This window comes from Crotalus tigris, unplaced genomic scaffold (genome assembly GCF_016545835.1).
Source record: "Crotalus tigris isolate CLP2741 ecotype Arizona unplaced genomic scaffold, ASM1654583v1 scf7180000024426.592134, whole genome shotgun sequence".
In the NCBI taxonomy this organism is placed as follows: domain Eukaryota; kingdom Metazoa; phylum Chordata; class Lepidosauria; order Squamata; family Viperidae; genus Crotalus; species Crotalus tigris.
In genome coordinates, this window is record NW_024100593.1 from 525312 (window position 1) to 551730 (window position 26419).

At 48.0% G+C, this 26419-nt stretch overlaps 1 protein-coding gene across 1 annotated transcript; it reads right to left on the reverse strand.

Annotated features, from left to right (window-relative positions):
- Positions 1 to 197: 197 nt before the first annotated feature.
- MFSD3 (major facilitator superfamily domain containing 3) lies at positions 198 to 24955 on the reverse strand. Its single transcript, XM_039330170.1, has 6 exons — positions 24669 to 24955; positions 22534 to 23223; positions 10390 to 10537; positions 5375 to 5478; positions 2070 to 2179; positions 198 to 1216 (listed from the first exon to the last, which is right to left on the reverse strand). The coding sequence occupies exons 2-6, from the start codon at positions 23198 to 23200 to the stop codon at positions 1064 to 1066; spliced, it is 1182 nt and encodes a 393-aa protein (XP_039186104.1). The 5' UTR covers positions 23201 to 23223; positions 24669 to 24955; the 3' UTR covers positions 198 to 1063.
- Positions 24956 to 26419: the final 1464 nt, after the last annotated feature.

The following is a 26419-nucleotide window of genomic DNA, read 5'->3' on the forward strand; positions in this document are numbered from 1 at the left end:
TAACCTACTACCGTGAGAATCCCAAAAGGGCACATTCAAACTCAGGTCAAAGTACACAGCACAAGAAGAGGAACAACTCCACATAAAAAGCCCAAGAAGGGATAAAAACCCACCTATCCCAATTCCATTTTGTCAGCCCCCCACCCCAGAAACGTGCTGTGTCACTGAGGTTTCTGGCAACTAAATAAACAAGAACCTTCTTTCCAAACAACCAGCCTCCATTTTTATTTCCAGAGTCTTAGCCTCCATTTTATTTACTCCCAGCTTGGGCTGGACCTGGTGACTTTTCCTTCTAACAACAGTAAAAGAGACCATAAGGAAAGCTCTTTTTTCATTCCAGAATACCTGAGCAAAGAGGAGGAGAAATTCCATGGCAGAATACCCTCTCCGAGGTAGGAAAGAACACCACAAGGACGGTTCAGTCCTCGTTTAGCGACTGTCTCCTTTAGTGACCATTTGCAGTCACAATAGCAATGAAAAAGTAACTTTACAACCAGCTATCCTAACTGGATAACTGGTTTTGTTTTTTTTCCAAAAGACAACTGGGCTTTTGGACGAGAAGCGAAATGTTTTCAGGGTGGGTGGAAAAAAACAAGAAAGCCCAGTTGCCTTTTGGGAGAAAAAAAAAAAGCAACTTTGGGACAACCATGACCTAGACGAGGGAGAATCTCCGTACATCTTTACAACCGATTCTCACAACCTTCATAGGTCTGTAAAGCGAAGGAAAACAGGAGGAAAACCATAATCACTATCACGGTTTCACTTCGTGACTGTTTTAATGACTAAGTTGCTGGTCCCTGTTGTGGCCGCTACAGGAGGACTACTAAAAAAATCTGCACGGCAACCTCTCTTCCCCATCCGACGCTCCTACATGGCTCAGATGGAGTGCTGTGACTCTCCCCACCCCTTGTCAAGGAGGACCGGCCAGGAAGCAGTTGCATGAGGCGGCCGCTTTAATGAGATGTCCCCGGATTTCAATGGGCTTCTCTTGAAGTTGGCCTCTCTTTCGTTGGCCAGCGACACAGGACTGACCCTGGCGGGACGGCCCTCTGCTCGCCCTGGCTTACACTGTGTACAGCACGGAGGCAAAGGAGAAGGCGAGGAAGATGCCGAAGGTGTGTCGGAAGCCCAGCCAGTCCACCAGGCTTCCTGCCACGGTGCTAAAGGCCACCTTCCCCAGGACCTCGATGGCAGCGAGAAAGCTGTAGTGGGTGGCCTGTGGGGAGAGAGAAGCAAGGTGAGCCCAGCCAAGGTGGGAGCCTGTACAGTCCTACTACAAGTAGTCCTCGGCTCTGCCAACTGGGCTGGGGGGGGGAGGAGTCCCAATGGGGGCGTGGCTAGTAAATTAGGAGAAGATCCCACCTCCAGCTTGCATTGGTATCCACTTTCTCCTACTAGCGTTAATTTTCAACATTTTAACTTTTCACGGCTAAGGCTTGTAAAGGTTTTAATTTTCCGGCCATTTTATACTGCTCTTTTCGACAGTGCCACCCACCCACAGGGAGATGGGCTGGATATAAATGCAATAAACAGCCATAGCAATAGCACTGCAGACTTATATGCCGCTTCACAGGGCTTTTACAGCCCTCTCTGAGCGGTTTTACAGAGTCAGACTATTTGCCCCCCAACATTCGGGGTCCTCATTTTACCGTCCTGGGAAGGATGGAAGGCTGAGTCAAACTTGAGCGGATTGGGATCGAACTGCTGGCAGTTGGCAGTTTAGCCTGCAATGCTGCACTCTGACCACTGTGCCACCATTAATGGGAAATCTCTGAAAGGGCCAAAGCCTTTGGGGAGCCCCTGTACACAGCCCTCTTTTAACCCTTGCCTTAAGCTCCCAGATCAGAGAAACAGACGATACCTATGGGATGTGCCCGTTTACAAGGCTACGGGTGCCGTCCACCCACCATCATCCCCTCTCTGGTGTCTTGGCTTACAGTGACCAACGGGAAGCAAAAGACACACCCAGTAGGCAATCTGTACCCATAGATCTCTCTGTGGGTTTCGAACTCTGCTGCGAACTGAATCCACGGGCCGTGGAGGCTACGTGCCCCGAAACGAGCACCCACCTGGATCCTCTCTGGGGCCTTCTGACTGCACAGCATCATCTTGCTGAAGACCAGCGTGGTGATCAGCCCCCCGATGAAGTGCTGGATGCACAAGCTCAGCACCGCGGCCACTGCAACGAGAGGCCACCTGATCAGTCCAGGTGCGGGATGGACAATCAGGTGCTCGACTTGCAGCAACAGGAAAGACCGGCAGCTTTGATTCAGCAACGGGAACCCCACATTGGTAAGACGGGGCGGGAATGCAAGGGGAGTTATGGGCTATGTTCTCAACCCACTAACCCATAGATTCAGAGGGCTGGAAAGGACCTTGGGAGGTCTTCTAGTCCAACCCCATGCCCAGGGCAGGAAGCCCTATACCATTTCAGACAAATGGCTGTCCAGTCTCTTCTTGAAAAACTTCCAGGGATGGAGCATCCACAACTTCTGGAGGCAGGTTGTTCCACTGGTTAATTGTTCTCACTGTCAGGAAGTTTCTCCTTAGTTCCAGGTTGCTTCTCTCCTTGATGAGTTTCTACCCGTTGCTTCTTGTCTTTGCTTTCTCCGTCTTGGAGAAGAGCTTGACTCCCTCTTCTTTGGGGCAGCCCCTGAGATTTTGGAAGATTGCTATCATGTCCCCCCTGGTCCTTCTCTTCATTAAACTAGACATCCCCAATTCCAGCAGCCGTTCTTTGTACGTTTTAGCCTCCAGTCCCTCACCCTTAGTCTTTGTGTAGTTTAGCCTCCAGGCCTCTTCTCTTCTTTGCTCTTCTCTACACTCTTTCTAGGGCCTCAGCTTCTTTTTTTTCTCTTTTGTTTAATCACAGTTTACTGAATAAAGCACAATGGGCTGGATTCACACAATATGCTAAGCCACAGAAAGGCAACAACCTGGCCCACAATGTAGAGATGCACGTTTGGTGGCAGGTCCTCCACTAATTCCATTTTGGTGTCCCTAGAGGCAAAAACGTATGAAGAACAGTTGCAGGAATTGGATATGTCCAGCTAAATGAAGAGAAGGACTAGGGGTGACAGGATAGCAGTCTTCCAATATCCCAGGGGCTGCTCCAAAGAAGAGGGAGTCAAGCTATTCTCCAAAGCGCCTGAAGGCAGGACAAGAAGCAACAGATGGAAACTAATCAAGGAGAGAAGCAACCTAGAACTAAGGAGAAACTTCCTGACAGTGAGAACAATTAACCAGTGGAACAGCCTGCCTCCAGAAGCGGTGAATGCTCCAACACTGGAAGTTTTTTACGAAGAGACTGGACAGCCATCTGTCTGAAATGGTGTGGGGTTTCCTGCCTGAGCAGGGGGTTGGACTAGATGACCTCCAAGGTCCCTACCAACTCTATATTACTACCACCACCACCACCACCATCATCATCATTATTATTATTATTATGGATCATCGCACAGTCAGCCAGATGTTCAGACTGGATTTGGCATTTTGTCTACCTATCGAGTCCTTACCCAGGACCTGGGATAGGCAGATGTGGATGTTTGATGGTATTACAGGTATCGTCGCAGGATGGAAGCAGTTCCTAATAAGGCCGCCTTTTGCAATTGACTAATAGCAAATTTGTCAATGCCGATGATGGTGTTCAAGTGGTGCTCCAGTTGTTCTGGGATTGCACCCAAGGCGCCTATTACTGTTGGTACTACCCTTGGTTGCTTTTGCCACAGTCTTTCTATTTCTATTTGCAGGTCTTTGTATTTTGTTATCTTCTCCAGTTCTTTCTTGTCTATTCTGCTGTCTCCAGGCACTGCCACGTCCACTATCCAGACTTTTTTGTCTTTCTTATCGACAATTGTTAAGTTTGGGGTGTTATGTTGCAGGTGCTTGTCTGTTTGAATTCTGAAGTCCCAGAGCAGTTTAATTTTATCATTTTCTATGACTTTCTCTATTTTATGATCCCACCAGTTTTTGCTTACAGGCAATGATATTTTTTGCAGATCTTCCAATGCACCATTGTTGCTACTTTGTCATGCCGCTGCTTGTAATCAGTCTGTGCAATCTTCTTGCAACAGCTTACCAAGTGGTCCACTGTTTCTGCAGCTTCTTTGCATAGGCGGCACTTACTGTCTGTTGCTGTCTTCTCAATTTTGACTTTATATGCATTTGTCCTTAAGGCTTGGTCTTGTGCAACCAGAATTCGTCCCTCGGTCTCTTTCTTCAATTTTCCTGCTCTTAGCCATTGCCAGGTCTTGTTATTATCTGCTTCCCCAGCTATTTTTTTAATGTATTGGCCATGTAGTGCTTTGTTTTCCCATGCCTCTATTCTGTTCTTCATTTGGTCTTTCTTGTAGGCCAGTTTGGTCTCTCCAGTAGTTAGTAAGCCTTCCTGATATACTAATTTCAGTGCATCTTCATCATTGTTCTTCAGATATTCTTCCAAAGCCATTTTTTCTTCTTAAACCATCTGATGTACTTGTAGCATTCCACGCCCACCTATTTGCCTTGGTAGATAAAGTCTATCAATTTCACTGCGTGGATGAAGGGCATGATTCATTGTCATTATTTTTCTGGTCTGCCTATCCATTGCTTTTAGTTCTGCTTGAGTCCAGTCCACTATTCCAGCTGTGTACCTAATGACTGGGATTGCCCAGGGGTTGATTGCCTTTATGGTATTTCCTCCATTGAGTTTGGACTTTAAGATCTTCTTTACTCTCTTGATGTATTCACCTCTAATCTTTTTCTTGACTTCAGTGTGCTTGATGTTGTCAGCTTGAAGGATACCCAAGTATTTGTAGTAATCTTCCTCATCCAGACTCTTAATGTTATTTTCGTGGGCATCTTGATTCCTTCAGTTTTCACTATTTTTCCTTGTTTGATAGTAAGTGTGGCACATTTGTCCAAGCCAAACTCCATTACAATATCTTGGCTATATATACGGACAGTGTTGAGCAGCGATTCTATTTGAGATGATGTTTTTCCATACAGCTTCAGATCATCCATGTAAAGGAGGTGGGATAGTCTGGCAGATGTTTTTGATGTTTGATAGCCATGTCCTGAGTTATTCAGTATTGTTATTATTATTATTATTATTATTAAAACAAAGAAAGTCCCTTTCCCTCTTGAAAAAGGAGGTTTGGCACAACCAGGACCTGGAGGACGAGATATTCACACAGATCCCAGGGTCGTTTTTCCACACGGACAAACCCTCCTTTGCACCTGGCCTTTCCAGCATAAGCCAGGATCGCTACCTCTTTCCTCCCCTCCCACTTTTGGATCAAGCTTCCCAGGTTTGGAGACTCCTGTGCGTAGAAGCCGCCTGTTCTTCAGCCGGTGGGCAAACGGCTACTGCACCGGATGGGACCACCGGGCTCACCTTGAAAGGCAGCTGCCTGGTCTGTATAGGTGACCATCACCCAAGTCTGGAAAAGGAGATTGCAGAAGCGGAGGACCAGCAAGATTTGAAGAGACTCGGAATTCCTGATGGGAACAAGCCAGAGAGGTCAGAATGGAAGCTGAGGAGCATTCAAGGACGTCACAGGTTTGCTTGGTTGAAGGCCCGAGCCAGGGGTAGGCCACCTCGGCTCTTTTATGACTCGTGGACTTCAATTCCCAGAATGCCTGAGCCAGCATGGGGGAACTGTGGCCCCTTCATAACTGGTGAACTTCAACTCCCAGAATTCCTGAGCCAGCGTGAGGTAACTATGGCCCCCTTTAGGACTCATGGACTTCAACTCCCAGAATTCTTCAGCCAGCATGGGGGAACTACGGCCCCTTTATGACTCGTGGACTTCTCTCTCTCTCTCTCTCTCTCTCCCTCTCTCTTCCCTCTCTCTCTCTCTGTCTCTCTCTGTATCTCTGTCTGTCTTTGTCTCTCTCTCTCTCTCTCTCTCTCTCTCTCTCTCTCTCTCTCTCTCTCTCTCTCTCTCTCTCTCTCTCTCTCTCTCTCGTCTTTGACAATTGCCCCTGAGGGAGGGGTAATATTTCCAAGAAAGGAGAATGTTTCTAGCTCTGGGTTGACAGGAGGAGTCCGTGTTGTTCTCTGAGCTTGCCGGCTTCCTTGCAGACGTTTCATGAGCTGACTAGGCATCGCCATCAGTTCCAGAAAGGAGTGCAGTTGCCTCTTCCAGCACTGAGGAGGTTACCTACTTGAGTAATCAAATTCCTGCAAGGAAACAGCCAAGCTCAGAGAGCACCAAGGACCCCACAGTTGTCGTCCTCCTCCTCGTCCTCCTCCTCCTCCTCTCCACAAATCCTTCTTCCTTCTAGCACTGATGATGTTGCCTAGTTGGGTCATGAAATGTCTGCAAGGAAACAGCCGAGCTCAGAGAGCACCAAGGACCCCACAGTCGTCGTCCTCGTCCTCCTCCTCCTCCTCCTCTCCACAAATCCTTCTAGCACTGATGATGTTACCTAGTTGGGTCATGAAATGTCTGCAAGGAAACAGCCAAGCTCAGAGAGCACCAAGGGCCCCATAGTTCTCCTCCTCCTCCTCCTCCTCCTCCTCCTCCTCCTCTCCACAAACCCTTCTCCCTTCTAGCACTGATAGCGTTACCTAGTTGGGTCATGAAACGTCTGCAAGGAAACCACCCAGCTCAGAGAGCACCAAGGAGCCCTCTAATGAGAATCCTAAGAGGAATTTGCCTCCCCCCCCCAAAAAAAAGAATGAAGGGGAAAAAATGCTCTGAAAGTCCAGCAGAATAATAAAACTCCAGCGTGCTTATGTCCGAAAAATTCTTCCTTTGGGGGAACCTCTGCTTCTGGAACTCCCAAGTAGGTAGCCCTGCTACTTTGGACCCCCTAAAAGCTACCTCTGGACTACCATTCTGTCTTCAGGTGTCACAGTTCCAAAAAGAAGCAGCTTTTCAAAGAACTTTGAGGCTTATTTACCTTAAAGAATCCTTTTATTTCTGCATAGCTTCGGCACATATACAAAGTTAAGCCAAAAACTGAATCCTCCCTCCCTCAATCCTCTGTGACAAGGCATAACTCACTCCTTCATTTTATAGTCATCAATTACATTCTCCAATTAATGTGTGAAGTGCCCCTCCCGTTACAGCTGACCTTGGCAATACTGTGGCTCAGATATTGTTATGGTTAGCTAGCATATTTTCCCACCCACTAGGCTAGTATTATCTGCTTTAACTCTAGAAGTGCTACACAGGCTAAATAAAATCAGTTTGCTTCTTCATATATGGCAAGCGAAAACATCTGATGTTAGCAGTCTTGACATCAGGTTTTGGTGACACCATGTTTCTTTCTGTGCCCTGGGTGCAAATTCTATGAATGGTTAGGGGTTTTCTTTTCCCCTGCTCAGTAGGCCTGGGCCAGGGGTAGGCAACCTTGGCTCTCTTATGACTCGTGGACTTCAACTCCCAGAATTCCTAAGCCAGCATGGGGAAACCATAGCTCCCTTGATGACTGGTGTACTTCAACTCCCAGAATTCCTGAGCCAGCCTGGCTCAGCTTAGAAACCTCTCCCTTTCCCCTCAGCATGGCTGGCTCAGGAATTCTGGGAGTTGAAGTCCACGAGTCATAAAGCGGCCTAGGCCTAGCCAGAGGTAGGCAACCTTGGCCCTTTTATGACTTGTGGACTTCAACTCCCAGAATTCCTGAGCCAGCATGGGGGAACCATAGCCCCCTTGATGACTCATGGACTTCAACTCCCAGAATTCCTGAGCCAGCATGGGGGAACTATGGCCACCTCATGACTCGTGGACTAACTCCCAGAATTCCTCAGCCAGCATGGGGGAACCATGCCCCCCTCATGACTCGTGGACTTCAACTCCCAGAATTCTTGAGCCAACATGGCTCAGCTTGGAATCCTCTCCCTTTCCCCTCAGCGTGGCTGGCTCAGGAATTCTGGGAGTTGAAGTCCACCAGTCATAAGAGAGCCAAGGTTGCCTACCCCTGGCCCAGGCCTACTGAGCAGGGGAAAAGAAAACCCCTAACCATTCTTAGAATTTGCACCCAGGACACAGAAAGAAACATGGTGTCACCAAAACCTGATGTCAAGACTGCTAACATCAGATGTTCTCGCTTGCCATATATGAAGAAGCAAACCGGTTTTATTTAGCCTGTGTAGCACTTCTAGAGTTAAAGCAGATAATACTAGCCTAGTGGGTGGGAAAATATGCTCACTAACCATAATAATATCTGAGCCACAGTATTGCCAAGGTCAGCTGTAAGGGGAGGGGCACTTCACACATTAATTGGAGAATGGAATTGATGACTATAAAATGAAGGAGTGAGTTATGCCTTGTCACAGAGGATTGGGGGAGGGAGGATTCAGTTTTTGGCTTAACTTTGTACATGTGCCGAAGCTATGCAGAAATAAAAGGATTCTTTAAGGTAAATAAGCCTCAAAGTTCTTTGAAAAGCTGCTTCTTTTCGGAACCGTGACACCTGAAGACAGAATGGTAGTCCAGAGGTAGCTTTTAGGGGGTCCAAAGTAGCAGGGCTACCTACTTGGGAGTTCCAGTAGCAGAGGTTCCCCCAAAGGAAGAGCTTTTCGGACATAAGCACGCTGGAGTTTTATTATTCTGCTGGACTTTCAGAGCATTTTTTCCCCTTCATTCTTTTTTTTGGGGGGGGAGGCAAATTCCTCTTAGGATTCTCATTAGAGGGCTCCTTGGTGCTTTCTGAGCTGGGTGGTTTCCTTGCAGACGTTTCATGACCCAACTAGGTAACGCTATCAGTGCTAGAAGGGAGAAGGGTTTGTGGAGAGGAGGAGGAGGAGGAGGAGGAGAACTGTGGGGTCCTTGGTGCTCTCTGAGCTCGGCTGTTTCCTTGCAGACATTTCATGACCCAACTAGGTAACATCATCAGTGCTAGAAGGAAGAAGGATTTGTGGAGAGGAGGAGGAGGAGGAGGAGGAGGAGGACGACGACGATGACGACGATGACTGTGGGGTCCTTGGTGCTGTCTGAGCTTGGCTGTTTCCTTGCAGACATTTCATGACCCAACTAGGTAACATCATCAGTGCTAGAAGGAAGAAGGATTTGTGGAGAGGAGGAGGAGGAGGAGAGGAGGAGGAGGAGGAGGACGACGACGACGATGACGATGACTGTGGGGTCCTTGGTGCTCTCTGAGCTCGGCTGTTTCCTTGCAGACGTTTCATGACCCAACTAAGTAACATCATCAGTGCTAGAAGGGAGTGGGTTTGTGGAGGAGGAGGAGGAGAGGGGGAGGGGGGGAAGGGAGGGGGAGGAAAGGAGGAGGAGGAGGAGGACTGTGGGGTCCTTGCTTCTCTCTGAGCTGGATGGTTTTCTTGCAGGAATTTGATTACTCAACTAGGTAACCTCCTCAGTGCTGGAAGAGGCAACTGCACTCCTTTCTGGAACTGATGGCGATGCCTAGTCTGCTCATGAAACATCTGCAAGGAAGCCGGCAAGCTCAGAGAACAACACGGACCCCTCCTGTCAACCCAGAGCTAGAAACATTCTCCTTTCTTGGAAATATTACCCCTCCCTCAGGGGCAATTGTCAAAGACGAGAGAGAGAGAGAGAGAGAGAGAGAGAGAGAGAGAGAGAGAGAGAGAGAGAGACAGAGACAGAGACAGAGACAGAGACACAGAGAGAGAGACAGAGAGAGAAAGACAGACAGAGACACAGAGAGAGAGAGAGAAAGAGAGAGAGAGAGAGAGAGAGACATACAGATAGACAGAGAAAGACAGACAGAGACACAGAGAGAGAGAGAAAGAGAGAGAGAGAGAGAGACAGACAGACATACAGACAGACAAAGACAGACAGAGACACACAGAGAGACAGAGAGACAGAGAGAGAGACAGAGAAAGACAGACAGAGACACAGAGAGAGAGAGAAAGAGAGAGAGAGAGAGAGAGAGACATACAGACAGACAAAGACAGACAGAGACACAGAGAGAGACAGAGAGACAGAGAGACACAGAGAGAGAGACAGAGAGAGAAAGACAGAGACAGAAAGACAGACAGAGACACACAGAGAGAGAGAGAGAAGGAGAGAGAGAGGGAGAGAGAGACAGAGAGAGACACAGAGAGAGAGAGAAAGAGAGAGAGAGAGAGAGAGACATACAGACAGACAAAGACAGACAGAGACACAGAGAGAGACAGAGAGACAGAGAGACACAGAGAGAGAGACAGAGAGAGAAAGACAGAGACAGAAAGACAGACAGAGACACAGAGAGAGAGAGAGAGAGAAGGAGAGAGAGAGGGAGAGAGAGACAGATAGAGACACAGAGAGAGAGAGACAGAGAGACAGAGAGAGAGAGAAAGAGAGGGAGAGAGAGAGAGAGAGAGGAGCAGTTTAAGAAAGGGAATAAATACACCCGTCTTCTTGGGGATGCTGGATTCAAAGTCCCACCACCCCAGGGAGAGATTCCTAGGGAACAGAGAAAGGACTTTCCATCACTTACCTGCTGTCTGACACCAGGTGGCCCCCCAGGGAAGAGCCTGTAATGGAAAAGGCGGTGGCCACGATCCCGTTCCAGAAGCCGAGCTTCTGGGGAGAGAAGCTGTGATCTAGAAGGAAGAGGGGGAACATGGAAACCGACCCCTGTTCACCTGCGGAGAGAACTGAGGTTTAGTTCCAGGTGATGCAAGTGGGAAAGGATTGGGGGAGGGGGCAAGTCGGGGAGAGTCTGGGAAGGATGTGTGAACACACCTCTTGCAGTTTGTGGGGTCCTGGGTGCCCTCTGAGCTGAGCTGTTTTCTTGCAGACGTTTCATGACCCAACTAGGGAACATCATCAGTGGTAGAAGGGAGTTAGGTTTGCGGAGAGAGAGAGAGAGAGGAAGGAGGAGGAGGAGGAGGAGGAAGAGGAGGAGGAGGAGGAGGAGGAGAGGACTGTGGGGTCCCTAGTGCTCTCTGAGCTGGCTGGTTTTCTTGCACACATTTCATGACCCTACTAGGGAACATCATCAGTGCTAGAAGGGACTTAGGTTTGTGGAGAGGAGGAGGAGGAGGAGGAGGAGGAGGAGGAGGAGGAGGAGGAGGAGGAGGAGGAGGAGAGCTGTGGGATCCTGGGTGCTCTCTCAGCTGAGCTGTTTTCTTGCAGACGTTTCATGACCCAACTAGGGAACGTCATCAGTGCTAGAAGGGAGTTAGGTTTGCGGGGAGGAGGAGGAGGAGGAGGAGGAGGAGGAGAGGTGTGGGGTCCTGGCTGCTCTCTGAGCTGGGTTGTCATCTTCTTAAAGATGTTTCACAACCCAACTAGGGAATGTCATCAGCGCTAGAAGGGATTGAGGTTTGCGCCTTCTAGCGCTGATGACGTTCCCTAGCCAGGTAATGAAACGTCTGCAAGAAGACAACAACCCAGCTCAGAGAGCACCCAGGACCTCTTCTTTCAGCCCTGAGCTGCAAATATTCTCTTTTATTGGCTGCTTGCAGTTTGTAAAATGGGCTTCGTAGCACAATGTGGGAGGAAGGCAGACAATTCTGCTTGATGCCGTCAGCTAGGCTAGCTCCCAAAGGTGCTTTTTTTTTCTTCTTTTTTTCCAAAAAGGCAACTGGACCTCCTGCGATTCCTTTCTTTGAAAACCTTTCACTTCACTTCTTCTGTTTTCAGTTCATCCAAAACTCTTCTTGGATGAGAAGCGAAATGTTTTCAAAGGAAAAAAAAACCAAGAGAAAATCCAGTTGCCTTTTGGAAAAAAAAGCATCTTTTTGGGGGGGACAACCCTGGCCTGGATGACAGAGAATCTTCAGAGACATTCAGTCAGCCATGATTGTTAGCCTCATGAGTGAACCAAGCCAGGGATATTGTCAGAATCCAATTATATTTCATCTTTAGTTATCAAATATAGAAAACCCCAATTCTGCCTTCTCTGGATTCTGCCATAAGAGGGAGAGAAGGGGGAGAACAAAGGGGCTTTATGGCCCTCACTTCCTTCAGTAGACTTCTAAGGAACTGAATGTGTGTATTGCAAAAGAACTAACCATAAGAATGGGGCTGTTTTCCTTTCATGTAATTTCTTTGAAGTCTCCATCCAGCCGGGCAGTAAGGAAAAGGGGGTGGGAGTGTAATGCCTGAGACTGTCGCTGGAAGAAGGGGGTGATTGGGTGGGGCTACTGGGGAACCCCTTAAAACCTTGAATGGGAGAGCTTGAACCCCAAGTCCTGTCTAGCACGCCTGCAACCATTTTCTCTTAATAAAGGATTCCTGTTGGAAGAATTATTCCAAGAGTTCTGTCTTCTTAAGATGCAAAGTGGGGTGGGTCCTTACATTAGACAGGACTTGCAAAATTAATCCAACTGGAAGGGAGACCCTTGCCGGGGGATTTTGCAAAAAATTTACCATGTCAGACAATGGAGCAAGAGAGGGGGAAAACTCCCTGGAAAGAGAGCCGCTGACCAAATTGGAACCTCGTCAGATGTTGGGATCCGAGAGGTCAGATTCCTCAGGAGAAGAAGTGGTGGAGACACGGGACCACAAGCCTCGCTGGTCAATGGGCGTTGGAAAGAAAAGTGAGTGGGGAAAGGAATCAAGAAAGGTGACCCTGAGACGGGAGACCAAGCAACCAGAATGGAAGCAGGAGATGGAGAAATCCCTGCACGCAAGTGAAGAAGGAGAAAGCTGGGCACCGTACTCAGACTGGATCCTAGAGAAAGCTATTGACCTGATGAAGAGAACTCTCAGCTCCCTAGGAGAGGAGAATCCTGAGCCCTACGGCCACACCAGCTCCTGGAGCCGCAAAGGGAGAGACACCGAGGGGGACGTGGAACCTGCAACCCCGGGGACATCTACTGATCCAGTAGCCCCCACCCCCTACCGGACCACAGATGGCAATCTGGACAGAAGACACTACCACCAACAACGGAGGCACCGATCCATTCCAAGACGTCCACCGTTGGAGGTGAAATTCAAAGGGGAGCCAACACACTTGGGGTTTTTCCTAACCCAAGTCCTCAGCTACATGGAGGAATATGGGCAGGACATCCCCAGTGACAAAGCCCGCATCTGGATCGTGCAATCTGCCCTGGATGGACCGGCTGCAGATTTGGGTGGTGAACTTGCATGACTCCAATGCCCCAGAACTCAGTAACTTCAACCGTTTCATGTCCTTTCTGAGAAGACGATTTGAAGACCCCCTGGCTGATCGCAAAGCCCGTGAAAGGATAAAAACGATGAGGCAAGGCAAACGCCCGGTGGCTGAATATACACAAGAATTCCCGGCCATTGCCAGCAAACTGAACTGGCCAGAAGACATGCTCCTTGGCCATTTCAAAGACGGACTAAATTATGATCTATATGATGCTTGCCTGCCCCGAGGGGACCCACACCAACTTGAGGAATGGTACGTCTTGGCAGAGGAAGCAGAGATCGACATATTGAAGAGACACCGCCGAGGAAAACAATGGAGCTGCCTCCCGCCTGAGCTGACACACGAACCGGTGAAATCATTGGCTACAGCCAAGAAGCAAATGGGGTGTTTCAAGTGCGGAAGAGAAGGGCATCGAGCTGTAGAATGCTGCTCAAAGGCCCCCCAGCACAACCCAGACAGATCCCCAATCAACAAATCCGGAAAGTCTTCAGCTAAGCCAAAAGAAACTGCCATGAGAATGATGGAAATTGCGGAACCCCCCACTTCTGCTCAACAAGGGGAAAGAACTCCAGCCTACACCACAGAGCCGGTGGATGCCTCAGATGACAGCTTGGAGGGCGAACCTCTGGTAAGTGGACACATCACACCCATCCTCAAGACAGTGACTATATTAATCCCCCCATGCCCGAAGCTGTGAAGGTGAAAGCCTTAATAGACTCTGGCTGCACCCGCTGCCTCATTAGCCCAACACTAGTGGGGACTCTGGGCATCCCATCCAGGAGACTGGAACAACCAATCTCATTTGGCCAGCTAGATGGATCTATAGCAGGGGGGGTGCCAGCTACCCTAGCCACTCTGCCAATACACCTCTCCCTGGGCAACCATGAAGAGGACTTAACGTTTGTGGTGACCCCAGGTATGGAATGCCCAATGATTCTAGGGATGGAATGGTTGAAAAAATGGAACCCCTGGGTAAATTGGAGGACGACAGAAATCAAATTCCCGAAGGGGGACCCTATGGACTTAAAAACCCAAGGGAGGCTACCAGAATCAAGAATAGAAAAAGCATCCATAGGAGAGGAAAAAAGATTAACAGAAATACCAGAGGAATATAGAGACTTTGCTGAAGTCTTCAGTGAGGAGAGGGCGAATGAGCTTCCCCCCCACCGACCCACAGACTGTACCATTGAATTCAAGCCTGGGGCAAAACTCCCGAAGCCCAGATTATACTCCATGAGCCCAAAGGAGAAGGAGGAAATGGAAAGATTCATTAAAAAAAAACCTAGAGAGAGGTTTCATTGAGCCAGCCAAGCCTAAAGTGGCTGCCCTGGTCCTTTTTGGAGAGAAGAAGGATGGCTCTTTATGTTTATGCATGGATTATAGGGCCCTGGATACAATCAGTGAAAGCAACCTATACCCTCTGCCCCTCACGAAAGACATGCTGTCACACCTATCGAAAGGGAAAATTTTTTCTAAACTAGACCTAAGGGAAGCTTACTAAGGAAGGGGACGAATGGAAGACTGCATTTAACTGCCCCATGGGGTGCTATCAATTCAAAGTCTTGCCATTTGGATTACAAGGGGGCCCTGCAGTCTTTATGCAATTAATCAATGACGTTCTAAGGGAGCACCTGTTTAAGGGGGTCCTGGTTTACTTGGATGACATTCTTATCTTCACTGAAACAAAAGAGGAACATGTCAACCTTGTCAGAGCAGTTTTAAAGAAGCTGCGAGCCGCCCACCTATATGCCAAACTCTCAAAATGCGAATTCCACCAGGAAAGGATAGACTACCTAGGTTATCGCATATCCCCCCGGGGCATTGAAATGGACCCAGAGAAGGTCAAAGCAGTATTAGATTGGGCACCACCCCGCACAAGAAAGCAACTACAAAGTTTCCTGGGCTTTGCAAACTTTTACCACCAATTCATCCCCTCATTTGCCCAGATAGCCTTGCCCCTCACTAATTTACTAAAAATGAAGGGAGCATCCTCAGTAAAACCTAGCCAGCCACTAACATGGACAATGGAGTGCCAAGCAGCCTTTGAGAGACTAAAGAGACTTTTTTCTGCCGAACCAGTACTAAGGCACCCAGACATGGACAAGCCCTTCGTAATACAGGCAGATGCAAGTGATGTGTCAGTGGGGGCTGTTCTATTACAAGAAAACAATGAAGGGGTATTGCAACCCTGTGCATATACATCCAAGAAACTCACGGAAACAGAACAGCGCTGGCCCGTATGGGAGAAGGAGGCTTATGGGATACATTGGGCATTACTCACGTGGTGACAGTTCCTGGAAGGCAACAAAATCCCCTTCCAGGTGTGGACTGATTACAAAAATTTGGAAGCCCTGAAAGCGCCCAGGAAGCTCAATCCCAAACAAGCCCGCTGGTCCCAGCATTTTCACTAGTTCCAATTTAAGCTCAAACATTTACCAGGGAGAAAGAACTTCCTGGCAGATGCACTATCTCGCATGCCCCAATATAACAGCGCACGAACCACAGACTCTAAACCAATAATGGCAGAGTCACAACTGGCAGCACCAGTAACCACAAGAACCCAAGCCAAATTAAAACCACAACTGGACAGCCCAACTGGAATTGAATTCAGAAAAAGTTTGGAAACAGATGAATGGTTCCAGAAAAACAAAAATGTGTGCACAATGAGAGACGGGTTGCCTTGGGTAGGGGAAAAGTTATATATACCAACAACTCAAAGGAGTCACTTTCATGCACCTTTGTCATGACACAAAATCAGCAGGGCATTTTGGATTTGTAAAAACTTTACATTTAATTAAACGGCAATTTTGGTGGCCATCCATGAAAAAGGACATAGAAAGTTATATAGCCAGTTGTCCAAAATGTGCCATGGCAAAGAGGTTGCAAGGGAAATTGCCAGGACTATTGCAAACAGTGGCAAGTCCCTCAGTCCCCTGGAGAGAAATAGCCATGGATTTTATAGTGGAATTGCCAGAAAGCAATGGGAATACTGTTATCTGGACAGTCACGGACTTGTTTTCCAAACAGGTGCACTTTATCCCTTGCCAAAAGATTCCCACTGCAAAGGCCTTAGCAAAACTTTTCATCCAGCACATTTACAGATTGCACGGGGCACCCCAACGCATAATCTCTGATAGGGGAGTGCAATTTACGTCTGCATTTTGGAAGGAATTTTTATCCCTCTTAGGGACCACTCAGGGATTGACATCTAGCCACCACCCTCAAGGAGATGGACAAGCGGAACGGTGCCAGTCGGTACTTGAGCAATATTTGAGATGTTTTTAAATTTCCAACAGAGTGATTGGACGGACTTACTTCCTTTTGCAGAAGTTGCCTACAATAATGCAGTCCACTCCAGCACAGGCTACACTCCTTTTCAAATAGCCAATGGTCAAAGTTTCAGCCCCATGCCAGAATTAACCCCAAACGAACCAATGATCCCATCACTGAAAGAATGGATGGAAAAACTACAAAACACCTGGCCAATAGTTAGAAAAGCACTAGATGGAGCTAGGCAGGCATACAAAGCACAAGCCGATAAAAAAAGGATTGAGCCTACACTATTCATTATAGGTGAAATGGTGTACCTATCTACAAAATACCTAAAGTCTCTACAACCCTGTAAAAAACTTGGACCAAAATATATAGGGTCTTTTCCAATTAAAAGAATCATAAACCCAGTAACAGTAGAATTAGAATTACCCAAAAATCTCAGGCAAATACACCCAATTTTTCATTGCAGCTTGCTGAAAAGAGAGCATCAGTCAGCGTTATGGCCAAAAATCCCACCACCTCTACCTCCAATCATGGTAGAGGGCGAACAACACTTCAAAATAAAGGAAATCCTTGATTCTAGGAGATATCATGGAGCAACTCAGTACCTAGTTGCCTGGAAACACCTCCCTCCCTCACAAAACGAGTGGGTCCATAAACGTCATGTCAGAGCCCCGAAGCTATTGAAGAAGTTTCACACAGAGTACCCTAACAAGCCTGACTAACTTTTATACCTGTTTTGTTTATTCCAGGTGGATCTCTCTTATTTTGAGGGGGCTGGATGTCAGAATCCAATTATATTTCATCTTTAGTTATCAAATATAGAAAACCCCAATTCTGCCTTCTCTGGATTCTGCCATAAGAGGGAGAGAAGGGGGAGAACAAAGGGGCTTTATGGCCCTCACTTCCTTCAGTAGACTTCTAAGGAACTGAATGTGTGTATTGCAAAAGAACTAACCATAAGAATGGGGCCGTTTTCCTTTCATGTAGTTTCTTTGAAGTCTCCATCCAGCCAGGCAGTAAGGAAAAGGGGGTGGGAGTGTAATGCCTGAGACTGTCGCTGGAAGAAGGGGGTGATTGGGTGGGGCTACTGGGGAACCCCTTAAAACCTTGAATTGGAGAGCTTGGACCCCAAGTCCTGTGTAGAACGCCTGCAACCATTTTCTCTTAATAAAGGATTCCTGTTGGAAGAATTATTCCAAGAGTTCTGTCTTCTTAAGATGCAAAGTGGGGTGGGTCCTTACAGATATTTAATGTGTGTATTCAAAATGGACTGTTATTAGTATATATCTCTGTGTTCATATGTATAATGATGATGATGATGATGATGATGATGATGATGTTGGAAGAGGCCTTGGAGGTCATCTAGTCCAACCCCCTGCTCAGGCAGGAAACCCTAGACCATTTCGGACAAATGGCTGTCCAGTCTCTTCTTAAAAACTTCCAGTGTTGGAGCATTTACTGCTTCTGGAGGCAGGCTGTTCCCTTGGGTAATTGTTCTAACTGTCAGGAAGTTTCTCCTTAGTTCTAGGTTGCTTCTCCCCTTGATTAGTTTCCATCCGTTGCTTCTTGTCCTGTCTTCAGGCGCTTTGGAGAACAGCTTGACTCCCTCTTCTTTGGGGCAGCCCTTGAGATACTGGAAGACTGCTATCATGTTCCCCCTCATCCTTTTTTTCCTTAAACTGGACATACCCAATTCCAGCAACCGTTCCTTATATGTTTTATGTATGTGTATGTATGGGTATAAGTATATATGTATGTATGTATGTATGTATGTAGTTCTTTGATTATTCGGGTTTTCTCCCGCGTAGAATTGGAAGTGTCTTGGCGACGTTTCGACGAAGTCCCATTCGTCATCTTCAGGCTGGTGTTTTTGGCTTCGTGCTTCTAGGAGCAATGTGTGATCGTAGCTGTTTCTTCCTTTTAAATGCCAGTGGGGGTATGGATTGATTGGGTGGGAGCTTGGCTGTGTTCTGATTGGGTGGAGGTGTGTTCTGATTGGTTAGGGGCTTGGCTGTGCTCTGATTGGATGGGGGAGTGTTCTGTTTGGGTGGGGGCTTTGTTGTGCTCAAGTTAGTCTGAGTTGCGGGGAGATTTGAGATTGTGTACTGCGTTGCTGTTGTTTGGCTTCGCATTGTGCCTCATCTTCATGGTGGGTGTCAGTTTGCTTCATGTATGGATTGGAGGGGTTTAAAGTGGCTAATGATGCAGCTGTGGTCTGGCTTCTGGTTTGTGGTCGTGCCTCATCATCGGTGTGGGTTTGGGTTTGCTTTTTGCGTAGATGTGTGGTGGTGACATCCTGTGTGGTTTTCGTGAGTGTGGGTCTGGTGTCATTCTTTGTGTTATGGACTCGTTTGTCAATAAGGCCGGGTTTCCAAATGGCTGGTAGGCAGGAGGTATCATCTCGTATATTCATGCTGTGTGAGCGTTTTTCTATCTCGATGGCTTCTCTGATTATTCTGTTATTAAAGTGTTTAGTTTTGGCGATAGTTCTGGTCTTTTTAAAGTCAATTTCATGTCATGTGGCTTTAAGGTGTTGGACAGGGAAGAAGTTGGTTCCTCTTTTTTGACTGAGTTCTTGTGATCTTCAATGCGTGCACTTAATCTTCTGTTGGTTTGTCCGATGTATATGGTGGGGCAAGCGGTGCATGGGATTTTATATACTCCTTGATTTTCTAACTCAATTTTGTCTTTGGGGTTTCTTAGTATGATGGATATTTTTCTGTTTGTGCAGAATGCTGTCTTGATGTTGTGTTTGTGGAGGATCTTGCTGATTGTGGTGCCTTTTATGTATGGGAGGAGGGCTTTGCCGTTTTCTTGTTCTCTGTCTTGGATTTTAGTGGGGGTTTCTTTTTGGATTAGGTTGGAAATCTTATTTCTTTGGAATCCGTTGGATGTTAGTACATTAGTGAGAGTGTGTAGTTCGGTTTTTAGGTGTTGTTCATCAGATAAGCGTTTTGTTCTGGAGATGAGTGTCTTAGCTACGGAATTGATCTGTGCTGGGTGGTGGTGTGAGAGTGACATATCCCTCTTCACGCAAGTACCAATCAAAGAAGCCTTGACAGCTATCCAAAACCACTATAACCCCCCCCCCAAACACATCCTAGATCTGACCAACCACTGCCTATCCAACGTATACTTCATCTATAACGGACAAAAATACAAACAAATAGAAGGAGCACCCATGAGATCACCCCTCTCACCTGTCGTTGCAAACCTCTACATGGAACACTTTGAAACCAAGCTCTAGAAAAATCTGATCACAAACCCAAACTCTGGCTCAGATACGTAGACGACACCTTCATGGGAAAGAAAAACTGGACAACTTCCTCACACACCTCAATAGCCTACACCCCAAAATACAGTTCACCATGGAAACAGAAGCTAATAACCAACTTCTCTTCCTGGATGTCTTAGTCTACAAGAAATCCAATGGCTCCCTAGGACACACCATCTACCAGAAGAAAACACAAACAAACCGCTATCTGCACGCACTCTCACACCACCACCATCCTGCCTACCAGCCATTTGGAAACCCGCCCTTATTGACAAACGAGTCCATAACACAAATGATACAGCTGTGGTCTGACTTCTGGTTTGTGGTCATGCCTCATCATCGGTGTGGGTTTGGGTTTGCTTTTTGCGTGGATGTGTGGTGGTGACATCCTGTGTGGTTTTCGTGAGTGTGGGTCTGGTGTCATTCTTTGTGTTATGGACTCGTTTGTCAATAAGGGTGGGTTTCCAAATGGCTGGTAGGCGGGATGGTGGTGGTGTGGGTTGTATAAACAGAGGCGTAGAATCAAGATCACATGAAGTCTTAGTACCGCTTTATAAAGCCCTAGTGAGGCCACACCTGGAATACTGCAACCAATTTTGGTCACCATATCACAAAAAAGACATTGAGAGTTTGGAAAAATTTCAGAGAAGAGCAACTAAGATGATCCAAGGCCTGGAGACTAAAACATACGAAGAACGGCTGCGGGACTTGGGTTTGGCCAGTCTAAAGAAAAGAAGAAATAGGGGAGACAGGATAGCGGTGTTCCAGTATTTTTGGGGCTGCCACAAAGAAGAGGAGGGGGGGGGGTCATGTTATTCAACAAAGCATCAGAGGGCAGGACGAGAAACACTGGATGGAAACTGATCAAAGAGAGAAGCAACCTGGAATTAAGGAGAAACTTCCTGACAGTGAGGACAATTAGCCAGTGGAACAGCCTGCCTCCAGAAGTTGTGGGCGCTCCCACCCTTCCTTTGCTCCTCTTTGAATGTGTCTGCAGGTCTATAGGAAAAGTCTGGCTAACCAGAATCTTACAGGCCCAAAGATTTCCTGCTTTTCCACTTGTTTAGCCATTTCCTTTGAAAATTTTTTTAGTGGGATTATCCAAAATCCACTGACTAGATCCCTGAATTCTTTTATAGGTCATTTTTGCTTCCTAAGTTATTTCTACCCATTTCTCACAGAAGCAACATTAATGACCCACGCTATCATAGGAAGTCCTCAATTTACAATAGTTCATTTAAAGACCGAGTTACAGCAGCACTGGGAAAAAATGACCATTTTTCACACTTATGACCCTTGCAGCATTCCCCCGGTCGTGTGATCAAAATTCAGACATTTGGGCACTGATTCATATTTATGACCGTCGCTGTGTGCTGGATCCCCTTCGGCGACCCTTCTGACGAGTGATGTCAATGGGGAAGCCCGATGCACTTAAAAATTGTGTTACTAACTGAACAACTGCAGGGATTCACTTAACAAGCAGGTTATTAACTTAATAACCAGAGATTGTCGTAAAAAAGTCGTAAAATGAGGCAAAACTCACTAAACAAAGGTCTCACTTAGCAACATAAATTTTCGGCTCAGTTCTGGCCGTAAGACGAGGACAACCTGTGTTCCCTCAACCTGAAGGATGTCCCAAAAGAAGGGCAAAGTGAAACACACCCAGAAGTGAAATTCCTTATTGCAACAGCTGGTGTGAAATTGCCATCGGCAAGTATAGTTCTTGCAGACTTGCACAAGCTTGAATTACACAAACATGCAGGATTGATTTTAATTCCTTTTAGATACTTTATATGTAAATTCTTCACTCTGATATTCTAAGTAGTTATAAAACAAAACTGGCCTGCGATACAAATCCTCCTTCCACAAACAACACCCGCAGATAGTCCTCGACTTACGACCGCTTCATTTAGTGATCATTCAGAGTTACAACGGCACTGAAAAAAAAACCGACTTAGGACCCTTTTTCACACTGATGGCCAATTCAGAGAGGTAGATCTCCACCCAGTCTCGTCCGCGCTCCCTTAAAATTGCCTGATGATAAGCGTGAGTTCGGCTGTCTGCAGCCTAGTGACGAGCCAGATTGCTATGGCCGGTCTTTCGTCCGCCGGTTTGGAGGGCTGCCCTGGATCAAGCAGGAGGGCTACCACCCTCCCGCAATCCAACAGGGATCCCCTCCTTGATGGTCACCCCTACAAGGTGACTTTTGACCCTTTCCGGGGTCCCCCAGCAAAGCGAAACTGAACGTGGAAGACAGAGCTTGCCTTCCAGACATCCGTATCGGGTGCCGTCGTCACCGATGGCCATTTCAGCATCCCCACGGTCATGGGATTGACAGTCAAACCCTTGACAACTCTTCAGATTTACGACGGTCGCAGTGTCCCGGGGTCACATGATCCCCTTTTATTTATTTATTTATTTATGAGACTTATATACCGCTTTAAGTGCAAGCACTCTCTAAGCGGTGTACAGCAGTAAGCAATGTATATATATATATTTACATTGCCTCCAACAATCTGGGTCCTCAGAAGGATGGAAGGCTGAGTCAACCTTGAGCTGGTGAGATTTGAACCGCTGACCTGCTGAACACAGTGGCCTGCAGTACTGCACACTAACTGCTGCGCCACCTCGGCTCTTTTGTGACCTTCGGACTTAAGCAAAGTCAATGGCGAAGCCGGATTCACTTAATAACCGTGTTCTTCATTTAACACCTGCAGGGATTCCCTGAACAACTGGGGCCAGACAGGATGTCAAAAGGGGCAAAACTCACTTAACAAACATTGTCAGTGAATGACAGAAATGTCGGGTCTACCTGCATTAGCAAGGTTCTCCAAGAATTAATTCCGCCGTTCCTCGCTCTGGAGCAGGGGTTCTCAACCTTGGCAACTTTAAGACTTGTGGACTTCATTTGCTGAAGTCTTAAAGTTGCCAAGGTTGAGAACCCCTGCTCTAGAGGAAAGACTCACCCAACTTATAGATGAGGACAAAGCCAGCAGTCCACAGTGTGTCCGGCACAAGGAGAATCTCGTGGAAAAAACGCAGCACGGTTAAGTCCCGGTCCTTGGCAGGTCTGTCCTGGGTAGAGGAGCTCAGATGAAACCTGGAGGTGAACACGATGGCTGCGGCGTAGATTAGAGCCAGGTAGACGAAGAGGGCTCCCCAGCCCAGGTGATGGAGGAAGGTGAGCAGGCCTCCTCCCGCCAGGAGGGAGCCCAGTTTGTAGGCCACCACCTGGATGCTATTCCCAAAGCCCACCTCCTCCGCTCCCAACAGCTGGATGGCCACCCCATCGGTGGCCACGTCCTGGATGGAAGCGAAGAGGTTCATGAGCAGCAGAGTGACCGCCACTCCAAGGAAGTCCACTTCCGGAGTCAGGAAGGAACAGGCCAGGCATGTCATCGCCAAGCCGCACATGGTCAACATCAGCCAGGTCTTTTTGGAGAGATACCAGTCCACAAAGGGGGCCCAAAGTACTTTGAGGATCCATGGCAAGTAAAGCAGCTTCGTCAGGCTGATCTTGGTGAAGGAAAGGCCCGCCGTCCGGAAATAGACCGGCAAGAGTCCCGACTGGAGCCCGTAGGGGATTCCTTGCACGAAATACAGCAGGAACAGCAGCCAATATTTCAAAGTCATTCTTGGGTGGGTCCCGGTCTACCCTGCAAAGACAGACGGGTAAGCTGAGAGAGGCAATCGGAGCCTATTCACAGGTCGTCCTCAACTATCACAATGGAGCCTGGAATTTCGGAATTTTCCTGCCACAGTTGTTAAGTGAATCCGGCTTCCCCGTTGACTTGGCTCGTCAGAAAGTTGCAAAAGGGGATCACGTGACCCCGGGAGGCTGCAAACCGTCATAAATCTGAGTCAGGGGCCAAGCGGCCGAATTTTGATCACGTGACCACGAGGATGCTGCAACGGTCCTGTGTGAAAAGCGGGCCTAAGTCACTTTTTTCAGGGCCGTTGTAACGTTGAACGGTCACTAAATGAACTGTGGTAAGTCGAGGACTGCCCATAGAGCAGGGGTGTCAAACTGTCGGCCCGCCGGCCGGATGCATCACAAGGAAACCGCGCCCACCCCATTGCTGGCAATGGGAAAAACGTTCCGATATGTTGCGCAATGTCATGAGTTTGAGATGTCTGCTATAGAGGATAGCAGGCTGTTTTCCAGATAATTCTGGAAAATTCTGGAAAAAAGACTGCAGGATGTCTTTATGTCAGCCAGGAATTTCCAAAGCATTTTGTTTTTGTCTAATGCCATCATCGGCAACTAGGCCTCAAGGAGTTACCGAATAATAAGGGAGGGATACAAATTTTTTGAAAAATGAGTATATATAAATGAAAATCCTGCCACTCTGCAAAGGTGCAAAGCCACAGACAATCCCCGACTTACAACAGTGCATTGAATGACCAACTTACAACGGCCAAGTTAATGTTCCAAGTTACGACAACACAAATGACGTAGGACCGTTTTTCACCCTTACGACCGTTGCAGCACCCCTGTGGTCACGTGACCAAGATTCCGATGCTTGGCAAGTAACTCATACTTATGACTGTCCCAGGGGTCACGTGAACCTTCTGACGTGTTGTTAAGTTAACGTCAGCAAAGTCGTAAAATGGGCCAATCATGAATTAGCCTAGGTCTAGCTTAGCAACCAGAAACGTTGGCCCCCTGTCATGTAGAGGTTGGACTACATGACCTCCAAGGTCCCTTCCAACAACTACTACTACTTCTTCTTCTTCTTCTTCTTCTTCTTCTTCTTCTTCTTCTTCTTCTTCTTCTTCTTCTTCTTCTTCTTCTTCTTCTTCATCATCATCATCATTATTATTATTACTATTAGTGGTCATAAGTCGCATTTAAGACCAGATTGTTCAAATTGGGCAACTCTGAAGTGGGGTGAACTTCAACTCCCAGAATTCCTCGGGGCTGGGGAATTCTGGGAGTTGAAGCCCACTCCTCCTAGAGTTTCCCACTTGGAAAAAAATAAGTTTCAAACAGTTTTGCCTGGTTTCTAATGAGCCACCGGGGGGGGGGGAAGTCGCCGGTGCTGCCTCCCCGCACCCTCCCACGAAGCCGGGGTCACTGAGAGCCTGCGGAACTCCTTACCACTGGAGGAGACGGCCGCCCACCGGGCGTCTCCACGGAGGAGCCGGCCCCACTTGGACAGAAAGGCCCCCGGGGGCTCTTGCTCAGGGCCGGCCAGGCCAGCTTCCCCAACCCGCCGCCCCCATCCAGCCGGCGAGGTCTTCCCCGCCGCCCCCGGCGTTGCCACGGCAACTCCGCTCAAGGACCCCTTCGCCCTGGAACCGGCAGGGGGCGCTCGGCAGAGGAAATCGGCCTCTTTGATCATAAAGGAAGCGGAAGTGCGTGCGAGGAATCGCTGGGGAGGGCAGGCCGGGGCGCTCGGCAGAGGAAATCGGCCTCTTTGATCATAAAGGAAGCGGAAGTGATGTAGCGAGGAATCCCTAGGCAGGGCAGGCCGGGGCGCTCGGCAGAGGAAATCGGCCTCTTTGATCATAAAGGAAACGGAAGTGACGTAGGGAGGAATCGCTAGGGAGGGCGGGCCGGGGCGCTCGGCAGAGGAAATCGGCCTCTTTGATCATAAAGGAAGCGGAAGTGCGTGGCGAGGAATCGCTGGGGAGGGCAGGAAAAGAGTAGGCCCTGCGGGATGCCTGGGCCCCTAGAGACCTAGATTGTCGCCCATGTCGATTCGGTCAAACTGACTTCGCCGCCGGGAGCCAGGCGGAAGAAGGCGGGACGGCGCTCGGTGGAGCGGAAGCGTCCCCTTCTGATCTTAGAGGGACGCTCTAGCTTTCGCCTCTGTAATAAATGGCCGTTGGGCTGCGAGGAGAGCGGAAGAGGCGGGCAGTGTAATTATGCTGAGAAGCCTCTTGGTTCCTTACTCCGGTGGGGGAACAATTCCGGGAACGAAGGTTCCGGCTCAGCTCAGCGCAAACGGGGAACCCGGTTATTTTTTTTCTGAGTAAGGAGCGGCGCTTCCAGCCTCCGCAACCGCGCCTGGGGTGCTCCGGGGACGCAGCTCCGTCACCATCCCTTTGGGCAGGGAAGGAAGGAACGCTTCTAGATTCTGACTATAAACTGAGGGCAGAAGCCCCCTCCCTTTCAGCACTGATCATGTTACCTAATTGGGTCATGAAACGTCTGCAACAAAACCGCCCAGCTCTGCACCAGGGACCCCACAATCCTTTCCTCCTCTTTTTCCACCTCTTCCTCCTGTTTTTTCTTCTTCCTCCTCTCCTCCACCACCCCCTTGTAGCACTGATGATGTTACCTAGCTGGGTCATGAAACGTCTGGAAGAAAATTAACAGAGGGATAGAATCAAGATCACCTGAAGTATTAATACCACTTTACAAGGCCTTTTAAGGCCATACTTGGAATACTGCATCCAGTTTTGGTCACCACGATGTAAAAAAGATGTTGAGAGACTAGAAAGAGTACAGAGAAGAGCAACAAAGATGATTAGGCTAAAACATACAAGGAACGGTTGCTGGAATTGGATATGTCTAGTTTAACGAAGAGAAGGACGAGGGGGGACATGATAGCAATCATCCAATATCTCAAGGGCTTCCCCAAAGAAGAGGCAGTCAAGCTATTCTCCAAGGCACCTGAAGGCAGGACAAGAAGCAACAGATGGAAACTAATCAAGGCGAGAAGCAACCTAGAATTAAGGAGAAACTTCCTGACACTTAGAACAATTAATCAGTGGAACAACCTGCCTCTAGAGGTGGTGAATGCTTCAACACTGGGAGTTTTTAAGAAGAGACTGGACAGCCATTTGTCTGAAATAGGATAGGGTTTCCTGGCTGAGCAGGGGGTTGGACTAGATGACCTCCAA

Coding starts and splice junctions, on each gene's coding strand:
- MFSD3 (XM_039330170.1), bottom strand. CDS start 23,200: ATGACTTTGAAATATTGGCTGCTGTTCCTGCTGTATTTCGTGCAAGGA. Junction 2,180..5,374: donor CCAGGCAGCTGCCTTTCAAG/GTGAGCCCGGTG, acceptor CTCTCGTTGCAG/TGGCCGCGGTGCTGAGCTTG. Junction 1,217..2,069: donor AGGCCCCAGAGAGGATCCAG/GTGGGTGCTCGT, acceptor CTCTCCCCACAG/GCCACCCACTACAGCTTTCT.